At 45.1% G+C, this 22,306-nt stretch overlaps 1 protein-coding gene across 3 annotated transcripts in view; it reads right to left on the bottom strand.

Moving 5' to 3' along the window:
* CCDC150 (coiled-coil domain containing 150) overlaps positions 1-21,647 on the bottom strand; it is a 46,312-nt gene extending 24,665 nt beyond the window's left edge. For 2 of the 3 annotated variants that reach the window (XM_081016150.1, XM_081016149.1), the window contains exons 1-12: positions 19,048-19,249; positions 17,094-17,314; positions 14,343-14,521; positions 12,199-12,267; positions 10,414-10,530; positions 8,010-8,139; positions 5,195-5,238; positions 4,808-4,900; positions 3,676-3,783; positions 2,943-3,067; positions 1,970-2,147; positions 123-191 (exon numbers count right to left, since the gene is read on the bottom strand). In XM_081016150.1, the coding sequence (XP_080872276.1) occupies positions 123-191; positions 1,970-2,147; positions 2,943-3,067; positions 3,676-3,783; positions 4,808-4,900; positions 5,195-5,238; positions 8,010-8,139; positions 10,414-10,530; positions 12,199-12,267; positions 14,343-14,521; positions 17,094-17,314; positions 19,048-19,214 (1,500 nt within the window). In that variant the 5' untranslated portion in view covers positions 19,215-19,249. Of the gene's footprint in view, positions 1-122; positions 192-1,969; positions 2,148-2,942; positions 3,068-3,675; positions 3,784-4,807; positions 4,901-5,194; positions 5,239-8,009; positions 8,140-10,413; positions 10,531-12,198; positions 12,268-14,342; positions 14,522-17,093; positions 17,315-19,047; positions 19,250-21,554 lie in introns of those variants that run through there. The other variant, XM_081016148.1, reaches the window with a different exon arrangement.
* Between the last annotated feature and the right edge of the window lie 659 nt (positions 21,648-22,306).

Here is a 22,306-nt window from a genome sequence, read left to right as displayed (position 1 = left end):
TTAGAAGAACCATACTGGATCCAGAACGGACCGCTACGATCCAGTTAATTCTGATGCATCCCCAGTACCAACAGAGTGTAAACCAGTCTTGTTGGCAGCCGTGGTATGAATGACCACCATACCTTGTGTTCTGTTAGTTCCGCTTCCAATCTTTTGTTCTCTTCCGTTATTTCATGTATTGTTTTCTGCATCTGCCACCAAGGATTAAAAAACAGCTCCATCATCAACCTCACCAAAGGAGGATCCAAGCTGCTCTATTTTACCTCCCTAGGTATTTGAGAGAGAGAAAATAAACTTACCAAACCCCAGCCTGCCAGCTTCTAACTCTGTATTAGCACAGCTCCTTACATTTCCTTTTATTCCTCATTGCTCCGCTATTGATCTACACACACGATCCATTTGCCTGCACTTCCTCCCTGGAGGACAGTGGGCTCCCCTTGCACTTTTACAAAATAATCTTGAACTGGTGAAATTAAATATGTTGCCCTCCCCTCATCAAGGGTTGTTTACCAATATGCCTAAAGCCCCAAAAAGGTTAACAAGAAAAACTGCCATGTGCACACCACACAATCCACAACCAAATACACACAGCAACCTAGCTCTACTGGCTGATAATAAATTTTATTTATATCCCGCCCTCCCCGGCCAGAACCGGGCTCAGGGCAGCTAACATCAAAATATACAATACATTAAGACATTAATGCAGACTGCTTTTTTCCGGCCTAATTTCAGGGAGAGGGGGGACACGACCCTGCGGGGGTGTCAGGGAAAGACTCTGCAGACCCACCTGTAGGTCTCATGTGAGCAATCAATAACTCTGATGTAATTTTTTTAAATTAAAAGCAACTTTTTTTAAAAAAAAGTACTAGTGTAGAAATTTCCTTAACCCTTTGAAACAGCTATTATGAAAGGGTGCATTTGGCAAAAAGCTAGCTTTTTAGTTAAGAAAGGACAGTAACAAGGAAGGGCATATTACTGGGAAGGAACAGAGACATTTGTGCAAATGAAACACACGATTCGTGTATCTTTAATGACCTGTCAAATTCACGTCAATCTTCCTTTCCCAGGGGTGGGGCGACTCCCAGATATCATTGACAGTTCATAAACTGGTGTGCTAAATATACCAGTTCTTTGTGCTGCTTTCAGCGACAGGCTGCACAAAATTGAGTTAAAATAAGATAAAATAAATAATAAATAAATATTAATAATATTAATATTATTAATAATAATAATAATAATATATTATTTATACCCCGCCCACTCTGGACGGCTTCCAAAAAAATATTAAAATACTGTAATACATCAAACATTAAAAGCTTCCCTAAACAGGGCTGCCTTCAGATGTCTTCTAAAAGTCTGGTAGTTGTTGTTCTCTTTGACATCTGGTGGGAGGGCGTTCCACAGGGAGGGCGCCACTACCGAGAAGGCCCTCTGCCTGGTTCCCTGTGACTTGGCTTCTTGCAGTGAGGGAACCACCAGAAGGCCCTCGGTGCTGGACCTCAGTGTCCAGGCAGAACGATGGAGGTGGAGACGCTCCTTCAGGTATACTGGACCGAGGCCGTTTAGGGCTTTAAAGGTCAGCACCAACACTTTGAATTGTGCTCGGAAACGTACTGGGAGCCAATGTAGGTCTTTCAAGACCGGTGTTATGTGGTCTTGGCATTATATGGTCTCGGAGTTAGTACAGAAATCTTCCCCTCTCCGTTATAAAGCATAGCATTCTGTGGTACTAAGTGGTACATCTTGGTCCTTGTAGGCTGCTATTGGGGGAACACCACACATTTCTCTAAAGAGTGTTTAATGCCCAAACAGACGTTTAATATAATGACTTGTCTCAAACCAAGAGTAGGCCCACTGAGATTAAACAGACCTAAGTCGGCCATGCCCATTAAATTCAGCGGGTTTACTCTGGGTAGGCCTAAGATGCAACCCAGTATTTTTAAAATAACATGGCAAATGTTCATGGTACCTGTTCCTCTAGCCTCTCCTTCTCCTTCAGCAGAGAGTCCCTCTCCTGCACAGCTGCCTCCAGTTCGCTTCGGATCCTGGCAACTGTGGACTCCAGGAGCTCCTTTTGAGCGGTTGTGGTCTCCTGGAGTTCGGATGCTTCATGCCCGCAGGCAGCGTGTGCAACACGCAAGGCTTCTCTGCGGAGAAAAGCAGCAAACACCAATGCATTACGCACCTTTGAAGGTGACCCGGAAACTACAACTAATCCAGAATGCGGCAGCTAGACTGGTGACTGGGAGTGGCCACCAAGACCACATAACACTGGTCTTGAAAGACCGACACTGGCTCCCAGTACATTTCCGAGCACAATTCAAAGTGCTGGTACTGACCTTTAAAGCCCTAAACGGCCCTGGCCCAGTATACCTGAAGGAACGTCTCCACCCCTGTCATTCTGCCCAGACACTGAGGCCCAGCGCCGAGGGCCTTCTGGCAGTTCCCTCCCTGCGAGAAGTGAGGTTACAGGGAACCAGGCAGAGGGTCTTCTTGGTAGTGGCACCCGCCCCTTCAGATATCAAGGAGAGAAATAACTATCTGACTTTTAGAAGACATCTGAAGGCAGCCCTGTACTGGGAAGTTTTTTATGTTTGGCATTTTATTGTGCTTTTAATATTCTGTTGGGAGCCACCCATAGTGGCTGGGGAAACCCAGTCAGATGGGCGGGGTATAAATAATAAATTACTATTACTATTACTATTATTATTATTACTTCTGCAACCTTCAAAAGAAGCCAAAGGCCTCACATTTCAGACAGCAGATGTAAGCCACAGAATGAGACGCCTTGCATTTAAGACTGAAGTAGAGCTTGTATTAAGCTTTTATATACACGTATGTAAATATATATATATATATATATATATATATATATATATATATGGAATATGACATAAAAGGAAGCCAGGCAACGCATAGGAAAGCAATACTTTGGCTCTCACATCTCTCTCTGGAGCTGAGCTTTTTCATTCTGCACAATCTGCAGTTCCGCCGTAATACTGGCCCGGGCAGCATCCAGAATCAAGTCTTGCTCTTGCAGCTTCTGATTGATTTTATCCTGCTCCACCTATAAAAGAAAGAAGGAATTATGAAGGCGTTTATAATGATAAAATGAGGACCCAACGTTTTCAGCGTGAAAATCTTGGCTGGGAAGAGCTGGAAGTGCCGCTCACTGCTTTGCAGGCCTCTTTCCACCTGGCCTGAGAGGGCAGGGCCCAGACTGACTCCAGCTACAAAAGCTAAGGCTAGTGAAGAGGCCAGACCACCTTGGCTGCTTCTTAGTGCAGACTCAGGCTATTGAGCTTCCACAGTGTTGCCTCCAGATGTTTTGAGACTACAGTTCCCAGCATCCCTGACCACTGGTCCTGCTAGCTAGGGATCATGGGAGTTGTAGTCCGACAAATTCTGGTGACCTAAATTTGAGGAAACACTGTGTTACACGAAGCCCACTTTACATATTACAAAATATTAGTTGGTACAAAAGTCCGTCAGGAAGGGGGAAAACTGAGGAGAACGGGCTTGCCTCCCACAATTCTTTGCTCCTACCTTTGTCACATGCTCAGAGATAGAACCCAACCCAGATAACCCCTCACCAACCTATGGAAATTGTGTATGGCATACACATCGCAGATTAGTAGGACGGTTTCTGAAACGCGTGTGAAAATGGCTCCACACCTTTAGGGCGGCCTGGTGATCCGAGATGAGTTGAGCGTTCTCCACGGTAACACCTCGAAGGGTGTCGTTCATTTCTGCACACTGTTGGGTCAACTGCTCATTCAGCGCCTTGAGGAAGGACACAAGAGTCACAAGAAGTGTCTATCAATTCATTATTCCCAGCTTTCTTCCTTAAGAATATATGGTAAAATATTGCTCAAAAAAAGATATGCTAATATGCCTAGATTAAAATGTAAAGTATCTGAGGGAAGGTAAATTAGCAAGGAAAGGTAATAAGAATATATAGAAGATTTGAGGAGATTGTAAATGCAAAGATAAGTGTAATCTCAGAATGTAGAGGAAATTTGGTCTGTGACCGTAATAAAGTTCATTCATTCATGTAGAGGAAATCAAGTGGGGGCGGAGGGAAGCGGGGGGAGGGACAAAAGAATATTAGGTTTGATTGATGGATATACAGTGGTACCTCGGGTTACATACGCTTCAGGTTACAGACTCTGCTAACCCAGAAATAGTACCTCAGGTTAAGAACTTTGCTTCAGGATGAGAACAGAAATCGTGCTCCGGCAGCGCGGCAGCAGCAGGAGGCCCCATTAGCTAAAGTGGTGCTTCAGGTTAAGAACAGACCTCTGGAACGAATTAAGTACTTAACCCGAGGTACCACTGTATATGGGGATGGGGAGGATGTGGTGATGGCTTTGGTTTATTTATATTGTGATGTAATATGGAAAAAAACAGTAAAATATTGTATTGGAAATAATAATAATAATGATGATGAAGAAGAAGGGGGATTCTATGTGCCTTAGGTAGCTAGGTCCTACAGCCAATGTCAGGCAGGATTCAACTTGTTCTGGTTCTGTCCCCATCCTCCTCGCTGCCAAGTTCAACGCGGGCAAAACTGAGACTAAACAGGAGGTTGTAGGGGTAGCACCGCATTTGCCCTCAAGGAAAGACCGCGACCAGACATTCCTGGGTGACTGTTCCCCAGCCTCTAGTTCTTCAGCACCCATATTCCACACACATACAAAATGGCACATGCAAAATTTATCCAGACCTTGGCAAAGCAATCTCTTTTTTCTGCTAGACACGATTTTGAACCGAGTCCTTAAAATTTTTTTTTAAAAAATCCCATTACTTGCACTTTTTCTGCCACCTCTCGCAGAGAGGCTATTTCTGATCGCAGCTGCGTGTTCTCCTCATGTTCCCTGCTCAGAGACAGCCGTGCAGCCTAAAGGAAAAGAAGAGGAAACAAAGGATTCCCTGGGGGAAGATGCTTCAAACAGGCAAAGAATTGCAGGTAGTTAAACCAGGTGTGTCAATACATCCCGTTTTTCCATCTCATTTTTCATGTAATGGGGCAGTCCAGTTAAATTAGTACAGCTCTTGAATAATTAGCCTCATGCCCTTGCTGTATCAGCTGCACTTACCTGAACTGTAGGTATATATGGGGCCAAGACATTAAAAGCGGGGGGGGGGGGGGGAGAATCCTGCCAAATTCCACAATTCCTGTTTTTAAACTTACTTTCCCTTCTTCGCTGAGCCTGGAGATGGTATTCTCTCGGGAGTCTAGAACAGAACCCACAGAAAGAAAGCGTCATCGGGTTTTGAAGCTATTAATCAAAATGCTAACCATCATCACTTAGATGTTGTTGGGTTTTTTTTCCAAATCAAAACACCAAACATAGAACTCTGCTACAGAAACTGCTGTGCCAGGCTCCTTTTCTCCTAGAATACTGTTTTGGACTAACAAGCAAGGACAAATATTAAGATAGATGACTTTTCTTATGGTAAACCTAAGAAAGGATTGGCTCAGGGGGCCAGATCAGGCCCAATTGCCTTCAGGATCCGGCCTGCGGACCGTCCGTGGATCGGCGTGGGGCTTCTGTTCATTCGGGCTGCGCCATTTCCCCCTTGCACCATTCCATTTCCCCCCTCTCCCTCACACACACTGCGACGGCGCCTCCTCCCTCCCTCCTCCTGGCTTCTCCCTGGCCTGCCTAGAGGAGGAAGGGGGCTGGGCTGAGCTGGCTGAGCGCCATTTTAGGCAGCCCCTCTCCGGAGCCAGCCCTTTCGTGCCGCTCATCTTCCTTCTGCCGCCGCCACCCTGGTGCTCCTGTGGGCCAGAGAGCGGAGCAGACAAGCTCCCTCTGCCTACCCATGAGAAGCAGCGGCGGCAGCAGCCCCAGGGAAGGTAAGCGCAGCGGCTGAGGGTGGGGAGGAGGACTACTTTCCCCCTCACCTCTGCTTCCAGTAGACCGGCCTGCAGCTAAATTTTTTTGCCAACCCCTGGATTAGCTGCTGAAACCTTATGCAGGCTTATTTGCAAATACTTTCCATTGAACTCGGAGGGAATTCCTTCTGAGTAAGAGCTACAGGGCTGAGCTGTGGACTGTTAATGCTTTCACACAAGCCAAAGCAGTACAGTGGTACCTTGGGTAACATACGCTTCAGGTTACATATGCTTCAGGTTACAGACTCCGCTAACCCAGAAATACTACCTCGGGTTAAGAACTTTGCTTCAGGATGAGAACAGAAATCGTGCTCCGGCGGCGCAGCAGGAGGCCCCATTAGCTAAAGTGGTCTTCAGGTTAAGAACAGTTTCAGGTTAAGAACGGACCTCCGGAACGAATTAAGTACTTAAACCGAGGTACCACTGTAGTTTGTGTATTTCATTTTTTTAACAAAGAGGTCTTTAAACTCATAAAATGAACCCGGTGAGACTAATTCTGTTGCGTTCTCCGATAGTACTGCGGTTTATCATGTAAAAGATTACCTGGCCCTGTTAAGTGTTGATGAAAATCCGTAACAGCTACTGCAGATGAAACCGATCATCTGTAATTTTTTGTTGTTCAAATGCCCCAATAGCTATGCAGCCAGCAAAGAAACAATTCCCTCAAAGCTCAATCAACCCTCTTTTCAGCATCTCCAACAGTTACTACAACATCCTTAGGAGTCGGCTGCATAGCCACTTTCTACATTTTGTGTCATTTCTAAATGTATTTATTCTCATTCAGTTTGTCAATGCCTACGTAAAGGTAAAAGGACCCCTGACATTTAGGTCCAGTCGTGACTGACTCTGGGGTTGCGGCACTCATCTCGCTTTATTGGCCAAGGGAGTCGGCGTACAGCTTCCGGGTCATGTGGCCAGCATGACTAAGCCGCTTCTGGCGAACTAGAGCAGCGCACAGAAACGCTGTTTACCTTCCCGCTGGAGTGGTACCTATTTATCTACTTGCACTTTGACGTGCTTTTGAACTGCTAGGTTGGCAGGAGCAGGGACCGAGCGACGGGAGCTCACCCCATCGCGGGGATTCGAACCACCAACCTTCTGATTGGCAAGTCCTAGGCTCTGTGGTTTAACCCACAACGCCACCCGCGTCCCACTATTATTGCAGTTACTTCACTCTAATGTTAATGTTTGTTTTAGTTGGTGCTGACCTTTAAAGCCCTCAACAGCCTCGGCCCATTATACCTGAAGGAGCGTCTCCACCCCCATCATTCAGGCCTTCTGGTGGTTCGCTCATTGCAAGACGTAAGGTGACAGGGAACCAGGCAGAGGGCCTTCTTGGTAGTGGCACCCGCTCTGTGGAACGCCCTCCCAGCAGATGTCAAGGAAATAAACTACTGTATCTGATGTTTAGAAGACATCTGAAGGCAGCCCTGTTTAGGGAAGTTTTTAATGACTGATGTTTTAATGTATTTTTAATCTTTTGTTGGAAGCCGCCCAGAGTGGCTGGGGAAGCCCAGCCAGATGGGCGGGGTATAAATAATAAATTTATTATTATTATTCACAATTATAGGCCACCCTACATTTGGGCTCCAGACCTGCTAAGACATACTTTCCTATTTCGTCGAGCAGGCTGGGAAGACATCCAAAAGGCCCCTTCTTAAGACTTGAGCTGGTCTCACAGTCCTTTCACATGGGAACAGGCCATTGCAGATTTAATACCACAGGCAGAGCTTACACAATGCAATGGTTTTTAGCGAGTCACTTCACACATTAAACAGAGAGCCAGTGTGGTGTAGTGGTTAAGAGCGGTAGACTCGTAATCTGGTGAACTGGGTTCGATTCCCCGCACCTCCACATGCAGCTGCTGGGTGATCTTGGGCTAGTCACACTTCTCTGAAGTCTCTCAGCCCCACTCACCTCACAGAGTGTTTGTTGTGGGGGAGGAAGGGAAAGGAGAATGTTAGCCGCTTTGAGACTCCTTAGGGTAGTGATAAAGCGGGATATCAAATCCAAACTCCTCTTCTTCTTCTTCTGATTGTTACAGGTGGAGCGCATGGAGCATGGACTGGTCTTAAGGCATGAAGAAGATCCAAAAATACTTGCATACCTAGGTCTGATTTAAGCTGTGTACACTGCTGTTCCAGCCGAAGAGCTCTCTCTTCCTCCCTTTGCAGCCTCTCCCGAGATATCTCAATATCTTGGCGGAGGCTGTTACAGTCCTCCTGCAGAATGTGAACCTGTAATGGCATCCAAATAACACATTCAGTAATTTCTTTTTAAAAATAAAAAATAACCACCAGCAAAGCCTTTCATTGAGCTAGACAGCTGAAGAATGAACAAGCTATAGCTGTACTGTTTGCAACCAAAAAAGTTTTGTTTTTTAAATTTCATTTATTTGGTTTTTCAGATTAAGAGTTTTACAATCCCATATCCAACATACAAGATAAAAACAAGATTCCAAAGAATCTCCTGGACTTCCCTCCTCCCCTTTGTGGGTCCTATTGCTAGCCATTCCCTCCTGCATCTTTTACGATAATCCAAATCTTTTACATCTCCGTTTTGTCCAAAATTCACCATTAAAGTAAAAGTGTTATTCCAATCCTGCTAACAATTTTAACTGTTTACAATGGTCTTTAAGATAAGTTATAGATTTCCCCCACTCTTTATTTAAAATTTTAGTCTTCCTGATTTCTGATTCTTCCGGCTCTTTTTGCCATTTCGGCAACCAAAAAGTTTTTTTTAATACCATGGTACCTCGAGTTAAATACTTAATTCGTTCCGGAGGTCTGTTCTTAACCTGAAACCGTTCTTAACCTGAAGCACCACTTTAGCTAATGGGGCCTCCTGCTGCTGCCATGCCACCCAAGCACGATTTCTATTCTCATCCTGAAGCAAAGTTCTTAACCTGAGGTATTATTTCTGGGTTAGCGGAGTCTGTAACCTGGAGCGTATGTAACCTGAAGCATATGTAACCTGAGGTACCACTGTATTGCTTTTAATGCTGTAACCTGCCCTGGGACCTTATGGTGAAGGGCAGGTAATAAATAACCGCACACCCTTAATCTCCCCTCCCCCACACACCCTTAAGGCTCAGGGAGAGATCACTGGAAATCTTGGATTGTGATTCAGTGGCGGAGGCCATCTTTTGCATGCAAAAGATCTCAGATTCAACCCCAAGCAACTTCAAAAAGGGCTGGAAAAGAACCTTGCATGAATCTGCAAAGAGTGCCTACCAATATAGACTACTGATGATACTACTACTACTACTACTACTACTACTACTAATTTATTACTTATACCCCACCCATCTTGGTTACAGGGAAGCAGGCAGAGGGCCTTCTCGGTAGTGGCACCCGCCCTATGGAATGCCTCCCACCAGATGTCAAAGAACAACTACCAGACTTTTAGAAGACATCTGAAGGCAGACCTGTTTAGGGAAGCTTTTAATGTTTAACGGACTATTGTATTTTAATATTTTGTTGGAAGCTGCCCAGAATGGCTGGGGAAACCCAGCCAGATGGGCGGGGTATAAATAATAAATTATTAATTATTATTATTATTATTATTATTATTATTATTATTATTATATTATTATTATTATTATTATTATTTCATTTGCCGTTATGCAAGAATGTGTATATATTCTTGCCTGCACAGCAGGGGATGGTCATGCAGTAGGTCTGGAGAAAAGTTGTAGACCTTCCTTTTTAAAATGTGTATTATTTTTATTATACTAAAGAATTGCTATATTATTATTCTTACAGTGGTACCTCAGGTTACATACACTTCAGGTTACATATGCTTCAGGTTACAGACTCCGCTAACCCAGAAATAGTACCTCGGGTTAAGAACGTTGCTTCAGGATGAGAACAGAAATCGTGCTCCGGCGGTGCGGCAGCAGCAGGAGCCCCATTAGCTAAAGTGGTGCTTCAGGTTAAGACTAGTTTCAGGTTAAGAACGGACCTCTGAAACGAATTAAGTACATAACCAGAGGTACCACTGTATTAATTAATTTTTTACACCTCCCCATACCTGCAGGTCACAGGGCGATTCACTACATAGAATCACAATATTAAAAACGCAAAATAAGTAATAAAAAACAAGAAGAATCCAATAAACACCCCCCCAGCACATTTTTAAAGGGCTTTTGATGTCCATCAGCCAAAGGTCTGGTTAAAGAGGAACCTTTTTTTTTGCCTGGCACCTAAATGAAGGCCCCAGCCAAGCCTCCCTGCCATAGGAGGAGGAGGAGCTTTTTTATATTTAAATGTGCTGCGGAAGGGGAGATTGTTGGTTTGCTTCTGTTCTTACTATATATTATGTAATTTTTATATTGTAATTACATATTGAGAACCACCCTAAGATCTACAGGTATAGGGCAGTATGCAAACATAACCGATTAATTAATAATATGAATAGCATGCTGTGGAAACAATAGTAGTCTTGTCAATAGCCTGCAAAACTCTATTGTTCTGGTGGAATCCTAAAACGAGAACGGACGCTTCACCCACCTGCTTCCTTTCGTTTTCCACCGTCGCTTCCATTTCATGCATCCGATAAAGAAGGACTGCTTGGGATTCTTCCAAGGACTGCCGCATGCTGGACTCCTGGGACAGCTTCTCTGTCAGCTGCAAGCGACAAAGAAGGCGTTTGGGAAACCAGTTCCGCTTCAAACCAGCGCTACAAGAGTGGGAGATTCTAAGCTTCTCTTTCTTGGATAAACAACTTGCTTGGTGCTGGGAGGGAGCACTGGAAACGCGAGCCTGAGGGCCACGCTGTGTGCAATCGTCTCTACAGTGGTACCTCGGAAGTCAAACAGAATCCGTTCCGGAAGTCCGTTCGACTTCCGAAAACGTTCGGAAACCAAGGCGCAGCTTCCGATTGCCTGCAGGAGCTTCCTGCAGCCAATCAGAAGCTGCGGAAGTCGCAGAGGACGTTCGAGGTCCAAAGAACGTTTGGAAACCCGAACACTCCGGGTTTACCGCATTCAGGAGCCAAAATGTTCAAGTCGCAAGGCGTTCGGGTTCCAAGGTACGGCTCTATTTGCCTAATGCAACGTGGATGACGGCAGAACACTCTTAGCAAATACAGTGGTACCTCAGGTTACATACTCTTCAGGTTAGACTCCACTAACCCAGAAATAGTACCTCGGGTTAAGAACTTTGCTTCAGATCCAAATTGGAAAAGGAGTTATTAGACACTAAAGTTAAGAATATGTCTAAAAAACACAACACCAGTGCAGTTAGGGAAAATGTACGAAACTAGTTCAAATATATGTTGGAAGTGTAAGGAAAAGGAGGGAACATTTTATCATATGTGGTGGGATTGTAAGGTAATTAAAAAAATTTGGGAAATGATATACAATGAATTGAAGAAAATGTTCCATTTAACATTTGTTAAAAAACCAGAGGCATTTTTGTTGGGGATCGTAGGGAAAGACCTGCCAAAAAAGTTGAAAAACATTTTCATGTACGCGACAACGGCCGCGAGAGTTCTGGTAGCACAAGGATGGAAGACTGAAGAAACCCCAACTAAAGAATCATGGCAAGAAAAATTGATGGACTATGCAGAACTGGCAAAACTGACATACAAGCTATGGGACAATGATAACTGTGACTGGGAACCTTTCACAAAGTATCTGAAGATGCAACAAAGCGAACTGGACTCCTTGACATGTTTTGAATAAACAGTCACAATTTTTTTACTGATAATAATCAGCTAAACAGTTTGAGGATCTATACAACTTTCTAACATGCAGAAAATAGCATTATTGGAGAAACCAAAGACTGGAACTGAGGGAAGTCGGGGGGTGGGGCGGGGGGGTGGGTTCTGTGGGGGGGAGGGGGGGAGGAAAAATGGAGGGGAATAAGGATATGTTTTTGGATAATATGTTTTGTTATAACTTTGAATACTTTTTTTTTTTTTTAAAGAATATGTCTAAAAAGTATAACCTGTTGCTGGAGGCCCCATTAGCTACAGTGGTGCTTCAGGTTAAGAACAGTTTCAGGCTAAGAACATACCTCCAGAACGAATTAAATACATAACCAGAGGTACCACTGCATTCTACACCTGTCCATAGCTTGAAACAGTTTCATCTCAAATATTCAAAACACGCGCTGGCCTTCGAAACGGATGCAAGCTCTCCAGACAGAGGGGCACCTCATGGAGAATGTTCTGAGCATCGCCAGCAGATTTATTTCCTTGTTTCAACTGCCATGCCTTCTTGAATTTTTAGGGAGCTCATCTTCTTCACTCCCCGTCCCCCCGTGGTAACCCAAATACCCTTCTGCCCTTACCTCTTGCAGTTTACGGTTCATCTTATTTTTCGCTGCCCTCAGCTCATCTGCAGCAACAGTTACATCTCTCTGCAAAAACCAACAACAGTACATGGGGGGGGGGGGCTGGATGTGCAAATGTTTTTGGTTGTTTTCAAAGCTGGGCTCTTTGTAACGCATCCCGATTGCTCTTCAACTGATCTGCGTTTCCACCAAACTTTTCCGACACTTGATGTGGCGGTAAACAACTTTTGCAGCGCTCTGAGCCTGGCGTCAGACTACACTTCCCTCTACCCCTAAGTTTATAATATATATATAAGTCTGAGGATAAGTTTTTCGTAATAGGTAAAGATAAAGGGACCCCTGACCATTAGGTCCCGTCGTGGCCGACTCTGGGGTTGCGGCGCTCATCTCGCTTTATTGGCCGAGGGAGCCGGCGTACAGCTTCCGGGTCATGTGGCCAGCATGACTAAGCCGCTTCTGGTGAACCAGAGCAGCGCACGGAAACGCCGTTTACCTTCCCGCTGGAGCGGTACCTATTTATCTACTTGCACTTTGACGTGCTTTCGAATTGCTAGGTTGGAAGGAGCAGGGACCGAGCAACAGGAGCTCACCCCGTCACGGGGATTCGAACCTTTGACCTTCTGATCGGCAAGTCCTAGGCTCTGTGGTTTAACCCACAGCGCCACCTATGTTTAACATTAAGGGCAATTCCCTCGCGCCCCCCCACCGCCCCGAATTTGGAACTAGAATGAAGTCTAGCTCCCCGGAAAATAAAATAGGATTAATAATTGGGACTGGTGTTGTGAGATAAGAGGAGCTAACCCAGAATGCTGTTTAAGAGAGGAAGCCTACCTTCCTAGTAACAGCTAGCACATTTGCAAAGCTAAGCAGGGTCTGGTATGGTTGCAATACTGGATGGGGGACCACATGTTGAGATTCCTGTATTGCAGTGGGTTGGAATAGATGATTCTCAGGCTCTCTTCCAACTGTAGAATGTCCCGTCCCGTCCCCCAATCCTTTCCATATAAGCAACCAAACCAATAGAGCGTGAGATTTGCAATCTACTCTTCGGTCCAGCTGCCGCCATATGATTTCTAGCCCATTTTGAGAAATACAGCAAAATAATAGCAACTCTCAATCGTTCCCATTTTTGGTATAAGACGCATGTCTAAACCTTACAGCATATTAACATTTAGCAATCCTTTCGAAGTCCGCAATATAGCAACAGTGATCTACAAAACGGCAGATCTGTTAACAGCAGGGTGGATAAAAATCAATTATTTTTAAAAAATAATAATACCAAAAAAAATCAGATTTTTTAAAATTTAAATTGGATTTTTAAGGATTTGTTTTAAGTTTTTCATGTGTGCTAAAACTCAGTCTGTTTTTTTAAAAAAATGTTTAACCACATCAGTTAGCAAACATGGATACCTATGATATGATGTGTTTTTTTTGTTAAATAGTTTGTTTAAATTGTTATTAAGGAAATTATTGTTTTTCTCCTTTCAATAAAGTACAGCAGAAAAGTTGTCCAAATATAAACAGTTAACTTATTAAACCTCACAATAATTTAATAATTATCACTCTATGTATTTCTAATAGCATAACCTAATGAGTAATTTTTTATATAACTGTAAAAACTACCCTGAAAATTTCTTATTCCAAAAATGAAACCTTCATCTGGTTGTAAATATTAAGATTATACCAGCAAGAATAAGCCTTACAGTAAAAAAAGAGAGATTTAAATCAAGTCTTACTGACTAGTAATTTAAATCGATTTGATTTAAATCAAATCTAACAGACTAGATCAAGCTTCCTCAACCTCGGCCCTCCAGATGTTTTTGGCCTACAACTCCCATGATCCCTAGCTAGCAGGACCAGTGGTCAGGGATGATGGGAATTGTAGTCCCAAAACAACCTCGGCCCTCCAAATGCTTTTGGCCTACAACTCCCATGATCCCTAGCTAGCAGGACCAGTGGTCAGGGATGATGGGAATCGTAGTCCCAAAACAACCTCGGCCCTCCAAATGTTTTTGGCCTACAACTCCCATGTTCTCTAGCTAGCAGGACCAGTGGTCAGGGATGATGGGAATTGTAGTCCCAAAACATCTGGAGGGCCGAAGTTGAGGACGCCAGGACTAGATCACCACAAGTTTCAGTACCTTTGTGGCAGTTGCAATCTCCAGAGCGGCGCTCAGCTTTTGAACTTGACCTCTGGCTTTTTCCTCCTCTTCCCGGGACTCCCTCAGCTGCTGGCACAGCACTCTTCCCTCCATCTGAAGCACCTTCAGTTCTCCGATGTGCTCCTCCTGTATCGCGTTCAGGCGCTGCTCTAAATTAGCTGCAAGACAGCAAGGCAGAAACAGAGATGCATTGCACTGAGCCCGGCTTCTCAGGCTTCCGAGAGCAGACACCAAACTGGGAGGGGTGGCTAACACCCCAGAGGACAGGATCACATTTCAAAATGACCTTGACAGATTAGAGAACTGGGCCAAAACAAACAAGATGAATTTTAACAGGGAGAAATGTAAAGTATTGCACTTGGGCAAAAAAAAATGAGAGGCACAAATACAAGATGGGTGACACCTGGCTTGAGAGCAGTACATGTGAAAAGGATCTAGGAGTCTTGGTTGACCACAAACTTGACATGAGCCAACAGTGTCACGCGGCAGCTAAAAAAGCCAATGCAATTCTGGGCTGCATCAATAGGAGTATAGCATCTAGATCAAGGGAAGTAATAGTGCCACTGTATTCTGCTCTGGTCAGACCTCACCTGGAGTACTGTGTCCAGTTCTGGGCACCACAGTTCAAGAAGGACACTGACAAACTGGAACGTGTCCAGAGGAGGGCAACCAAAATGGTCAAAGGCCTGGAAACGATGCCTTATGAGGAACGGCTAAGGGAGCTGGGCATGTTTAGCCTGGAGAAGAGGAGGTTAAGGGGTGATATGATAGCCATGTTCAAATATATAAAAGGATGTCACATAGAGGAGGGAGAAAGGTTGTTTTCTGCTGCTCCAGAGAAGCGGACACGGAGCAATGGATCCAAACTACAAGAAAGAAGTTTCCACCTAAACATTAGGAAGAACTTCCTGACAGTAAGAGCTGTTCGACAGTGGAATTTGCTGCCAAGGGGTGTGGTGGAGTCTCCTTCTTTGGAGGTCTTTAAGCAGAGGCTTGACAACCATATGTCAGGAGTGCTCTGATGGTGTTTCCTGCTTGGCAGGGGGTTGGACTCGATGGCCCTTGTGGTCTCTTCCAACTCTATGATTCTATGATTCTACCATGTTAAAGGTTTCTTTGCCCGATTTGAAATGTGAAGTATGCCTCAATGCCGCACCCAAAAATGGTTCAGAGCAAAGGTGGGGGACTGGTGGCCTGCCGTTTCGAACCAGCCAGTGGGAGTGGCTGCTGAGACCATCTAACACCGGTCCTAAAAGACCTACATTGGCTCCCAGTACGTTTCCGAGCACAATTCAAAGTGTTCAAATCCCTAAACAGCCTCGGTCCAGTATACCTGAAGGAGCGTCTCCACCCCCATCATTCAGCCCGGACACTGAGGTCCGGCTCCGAGGGTCTTCTGGCGGTTCCCTCCCTGCGAGAAGTGAGGTTACAGGGAACCAGGCAGAGGGCCTTCTCGGTAGTGGCGCCCACCCTGTGGAACGCTCTCCCATCAGATGTCAAGGAGATAAACAACTATTGACTTTTAGAAGACACTCCGGTTTTGGGAAGTGTTTAATGTTTGATGTTTTATCATGTTTTTAATATTCTGTTGGGAGCTGCCCAGAGTGGCTGGGGAAACACAGCCAGAGGGGTGGGGTATAAATAATAAATATTATTTATTATATTATTACTACTCAGATATATGTTAGGTGCCAAATGGCTCCTCAAACAAGGGTTACAGTCGCCAAAACGTAATGCCTAGTTGCCATTTTGGTGCCGGGCGGCTCGAAAGTCCTGTTTTTCAATTCGACTTTCAGGTTCCTGAAATTCATTCTGATTGTGCAGATAAAAATGTGATGGATAGAATTCTACAGGATGTGTTGCTAGTGTGTGAAAACAGTCAAGACACAATGAACCCCAGGCATGCACCTCCAGATGATGGAAACATCTGGTGCCATCCTGGTGCCGCAAGTGGCCAATAGCCAGGTGCAAAATTTTGAACATGGAATCGGCCTAACGAGACTGCCCGAGTGGCTTGCGAGCCCCTCATTCATTTTATCAGTGGTAGCATCGCTGCCGGAAGAAATACAGTGGTACCTCGGGTTACATACGCTTCAGGTTACATATGCTTCAGGTTACACACTCCGCTAACCCAGAAATAGTGCTTCAGGTTAAGAACTTTGCTTCAGGATAAGAACAGAAATCGGGCTCCAGCAGCGCGGCGGCAGCAGGAGGCCCCATTAGCTAAAGTGGTGCTTCAGGTTAAGAACAGTTTCATGGGAGAGAGCAAGTGAGAGCTGGACCATAAAGAAGGCTGATCGCCAAAGAACTGATGCTATTGAATTATGGTGCTGGAGGAGACTCTTGAGAGTCCCATGGACAGCAAGAAGATCAAACCTATCCATTCTGAAGGAAATCAGCCCTGAGTGCTCCCTGGAAGGACAGATCCTGAAGCTGAGGCTCCAATACTTTGGCCACCTCATAAGAAGAGAAGGCTCCCTGGAAAAGACCCTGATGTTGGGAAAGATGGAGGGCACAAGGAGAAAAGGACGACAGAGGAGGAGATGGCTGGACAGTGTTCTCGAAGCTACCAGCATGAGTTTGACCAAACTGTGGGAGGCAGGGGAAGACAGGAGTGCCTGGAGTGCTCTGGTCCATGGGGTCACGAAGAGTCGGACACGACTAAACAACAACCCATGAATCTAACGTCATTGCATGCACCAGCCTTTGGTTCCCACCTTCTGAAGTTACCTGCATGCTTTGGGTTCAGCTCTTTTTCCGTCTGCAGCCGGAACATACTTAGCTTCATGGTCTGCACAACGCTTTCGAGCCGGCACATCCGATTCACGAGACTTTCGCAGGTCTGCCACAGTGTGTCCTTTGCTCCACCAAATGCCGTTCTGGCACGGACGGGGCTGATGGTCTGGTGGCCTTCAGAGTTCTCTGTGGGTTTCGAAGGGAAAAGTTCCACGCTGGAAGAAATAAGATGCCCATTCGTTGCTGCGATTCCACATGTGCATATAATATCCTTGGTATTACGCGCACATTATCTGCCTGCATGGCTGCAATCTGGAACTCAGCTAAGAGGCAAAACCCATTTCTCGCTGCAAATTGCGTAGGGCAGGGGTCCCTGAATTCACCTCCTTCCCTTTTTGCCATACAAGTGAACTGTGGGAAATCCCACAGTTGGGGACTATAGTTACTCATCACCCCTAAAACATGGGTGTAGCCCCCATCAAGTAAAACAATAGAAATACTTACCTAACTGACCAATCAGGCCAGTTCTCCCACTCCCTAAACAAAAGTCCTGCCCCTCCCCAACAAAAATCCTGGCTACGCCCATGCCCTGAAAGATAATCCACTCTCACCAACAGGGAATCCATGGAAGATGTACATACACAGAGAGTTCCCTCATTTGGATAATAAGCTCAACTTCGGTTTAGCACCACAGGCAAAAGTGTCACAGGCTCAACTGCTTCCTCGCCATCACCTCCCGCTTCCAGCACAGCCGCAAAGAGGAGATCAGAGGCTTTCTCCTCTGTTTTTAATTACAGCAGTTTATTATTATATCCAAACATGGTAAAATTGTGGTTAGTCTCAGCTATGGTTTCTAGTAACAAGCCAACTTCCAACTCTGGAAACAAGGCAGGAGTCACCACCAATGGCCAGGGATGATGGGACTTGTAGTCCAGCAGCATCAGTAGGGCACCACCACTGCACTAGGGCAGTTTCCCAAACTTGGGTTTCCAGCCGTTTTTGGACTACAATTGCCATCATCCCTGACCCGTGGTCCTACTAGCTAGAGATGATGGGAGTTGTAGTCCAAAAACAGCTGGAAACCCTGCATTAGCGTTTCTCAAACTTGGATCCCCAACTGTTGTTGGACTACAACTCCCATCATCCCTAGCTGGCAGGACCACTGGTGGGCACACCTGCCAGTGATCAATTAAGCAAGGGCATTTGATTAGCAGCCCCTGTCTGCTACTTAGCCTCTTAATTCCTATGGAAGCAGTAAGGGTGTATTTACTTTTTCACACATGATTTCTCCATCTTGGCTTTATTTCTGTTAAATAAATCATGACACGGTATAATATGTCATGTGTTGTTGTTTTTGTCTGGCGGGAAAGTAAACGGCATTTCCGTTATGCTGCTCTGGTTCGCCAGAAGCGGCTTAGTCATGCTGGCCACATGACCCAGAAGCTGTACGCCGGCTCCCTCGGCCAATAAAGCGAGATGAGTGCCGCAACCCCAGAGTCGGTCACGACTGGACCTAATGGTCAGGGGTCCCTTTACCTTTACGGAACAAATGATTGCTATTATGTCCCGATATGTAAACCCACAGAATTTGAAGAGGGTGCACTTTCTTTTTCCCCATGACTGTAAATAAAAAGGTCTGATCTTTATGTCAATACCTCATTCACTTCAGTGCCCTTCATCTGCAACAAAACTTAAGTACATTGACTCAAAACAATACGGTATTGTTTCAGAAGACTGATTAAAATCAGAATACGTTAACTTCTTAATAACTTGCATGCTGGTTGCAAAGGCCAGTCAGACGTTCAGAAAGAGGGAAGATCACACAAATAAAGGAAAATGCAGAACGAAGGTTGAAGTCCTGTGTTTACATCCCTGGAAATTACCGTGGAACTTACTTCCATGTAAACATTCATACATTTGTGCTTCAAAGCATTTATTTTGACTATACCTTTGTCCATCAATGCCCAGCGTATGCAGTTCCTTCAAAAGCGCATTTGTCTGCTCTTCAACTACTTTCATCCTCTGACTGAGCACCACAAAGGTTTCAGGAGCTGTTGAATGGACACTCACTGGGAAGATTATTGGCCTTGCCATCACAGTCTCAGCATTCAACATTTAACTGCAAACATAAAGTCAGAGATACCTCTTGATCATCCAATGGAAAGAGAGAGAAGCAGAACATCAAAAGAAGAGAACTGAGTCAATGAGATTACTACTACTACTAATAATAATAAATTTTATTTATACCCCGCCGTCCCCAGCCAAGACTGGGCTCAGGGCAGCTAAGAACCAATAATAAAAACAAGTTGATTAAAATACAATTTAAAAAAAACAAGATTAAAATACAACATTAAAACATTAAGATGCAGCCTCTTCACAGGAGGAGAAAGGAAAAAGAAAGAGGGGGAAGGAATCAAACTGATTCTAAGCCAAAGGCCAGGCGGAACAACTCTGTCTTACAGGCCCTGCGGAAAGAAATCAGATCCCGCAGGGCCCTGGTCTCATGAGACAGAGCGTTCCACCAGGCCGGAGCCAGTGTTAAGAAGGCCCTGGCTCTGGTTGAGGCTAATCTAACTTCCTTAGGGCCCAGGACCGCTAAGGTGTTGCTATTTATTGACCTTAAGGTCCTCCGTGGGGCATACCAGGAGAGGCGGTCCCGTAGGTACGAGGTACTACATCTCTAATAGGGCCCAGAGGATTATCTATGCCATGGCTTACCCTTAAGAATCCTGGGGATTTTGAATTAGGTGAAGATGCTAAAAATTCTCTATTTAAAATCCCAGTATCCACTTTCACAAAATGCATGGTCTCTCTAAACACTAGAACTGATTGGCAGTAGATGGAGCATAATGAACCAAAGAAATGACTTGTTCCGACAACACGCAATTAATTTATATCAGTGGCTGTGATTTGGAACACCTGCTGCAGAAGCAGTGCACCTCCCATTTATTGGAGACTCTTCGTCTGCTGACAGCTCCCCCCCTCGCCTTTCAATCCCAGGTGTTTCCACTGAAAAAGACCAGTTAAGCAGGTGGCAATGGCTCTAAGTGAGTGAGAGAGAGAGACACACACTTCAAGTCAAAGCAGACAATACAGCTGAAACATCCTAGGTGTTCAAAGGCAGCTTCACATGTTCCTTACAAAACAGACCCCCGGGAGAAACAATTGAGTGGAAGTCAGCTGCTATCACCTTGATGCCTTTGCGTTTTGGGTTTCCAGGGTCACCTGGTTGGCCCGTTTGCAGGCAGAAGCAATATCAGGAAGAAACATCACGGACAGAATAATTGCCAAACACAGGTTATAGATTGCGTGCCTCACTTGTAGTTTCATAAATCATTTAATGCGTCAATAAGAATGGAAGTTGTTAATATTGCAGTTGTTGCATAGGGGATTATCTTGACTTTAGTGTAATTGAAATTAATAAGATTTTGGAATGCAGAAATGAAGAAAACAATCAAACCATCCATTCTAGCACGTGGGAGGGGACCTAAACTATATAATTTGGTATCGGAATGTTTGGTATTAGTAATTGTATTATAATTTGGCATTGTTATAATGAGGCTATTATTGGACTGTAATTGAAAACTAATAAGAATTATCATTTTCAATCCATCCCAGTGATATCATTTCCCCGTGTTCTTCCTTCTCCTTCCAACCATTCCCTGCAGCTGAGACTCCAGTATATAATCATTTAGTTTTGAAAAAATACTATTAATATAAACTTGAAAACATGGGTGTAGCCAGGATTTATGTGGGGTGGGGCCCCCAGAACTGAGCTATCTGCAACAAGATTGATCAGTTAGTTATTTTTATTTATTTACTTGACAGGGGAGGGGGTGCAGCTGCCCCCCACCCCCTTAGCTACGCCCATGCTTACAAAACCGATATTGGCAAGATGCAGAAACAACAAAACCGTCACTTAAGAAGTGAAAGTGCTCACCGTTTTCAAATCCCCAAGACTTGCTGCAAAAGGCCAATACAAATGATAACAAAACAGATATCCCTACCTATCTCTAATCCCCACCCCTTAATTAAATCACCATTATTATTATTATTATTATTATTAGCAACCCCTAAGCAGCGCACCCAGTCTGCTGGTGCCTGGCTATTTTGCGCCCTAGGGGAGGCTAACTTATTTGCACACACCCCAACCTGGAGGGGGGGAGAATAAAAAAAATTGCTAACTTCCATTTCCAAAAAACCCAGAAACGATAGGATTCTTGGAAATCCAAAAGCAAAAAAATCACCAGGTTTTTTTTAAAAACAAAAGCTAATCTGTATAGAAACGGTGCCCCTCAACGGTCAATAAACGAGGTCTGCGTCCCAGTTGGCCTAATTGATGGATTACTGATTAATGATCGCACCGGCTCTGAGATGTGCAGCTGATCCTCCTTTTCCTCGCCTCGCCCTGCACACTCCGGATCCACTTCACTTTCTTCCTTCTTTGCAACTTACCGCTTTCCCTAGAGGCGGCGGGATGCGCCCCGGCTCTCCGTCTCCCCGGCTACCTCCGGAGCGCAGCGGCCGCGGATTCCTCCTCCTCTCCGCCCCGCGCCGCTGCGCGCGGAATACGTTTCCATGGAGCTCCTCCCCGGCTTCAAACCGACATGCTTTGCCCCAAAGGGGCGGCCACTTTCGCTGCATTATGGGACTTGTAGTCCTCCCCCCCCCACTTGCCCAACGTAGCAGGATCTTAATGGGGAAATGATTGCGCGCGGGGAAGCTGCGCGCAGGATCAAGTTCAATGCAAACCAAAACACCGCCTCGGCGCAGAGAAGCGCACCGGGATGGGTCGTTTCTGGGTGCGCGCGTTTTTGTTTGTTTTTTGTCGCTGCAGCTCTTGCTGGATTTCAGAAAGTGTTGTTTCCTATCTGTCTGTCTGTTTCTCTGCCTGGAACTCAAGAGCTGAAGGTCGCCCACGGTAAATATGTGGCGGGCTCATACATACAACAAAAGCTAGTGTTACGGTAACGTTGGGCGCCAACTGTTACGGTAAAATCTGGGTGCGGGGCTACTCTGCCACCCAGCTCGTCGGACTAGGTCCGCAGGTCCCTGCGGAAGAAAATGAGCTCAGCCGGAGACAGGAGCAAACTGCAGAAGATCCAAGTTTATTGCGCAACAGGTTCAAGGCGAGATTGAACAGCGAGAAAGGGGTGACATGAACTTTTGAAATTTCCCTCTATGTCCCAGAATACAGTGCAAAATAC

Source organism: Podarcis pityusensis (assembly GCF_964106645.2).
Source record: "Podarcis pityusensis genome assembly, chromosome: 1".
NCBI lineage: Eukaryota > Metazoa > Chordata > Lepidosauria > Squamata > Lacertidae > Podarcis > Podarcis pityusensis.
This window is presented reverse-complemented; position numbering and strand designations above follow the sequence as displayed.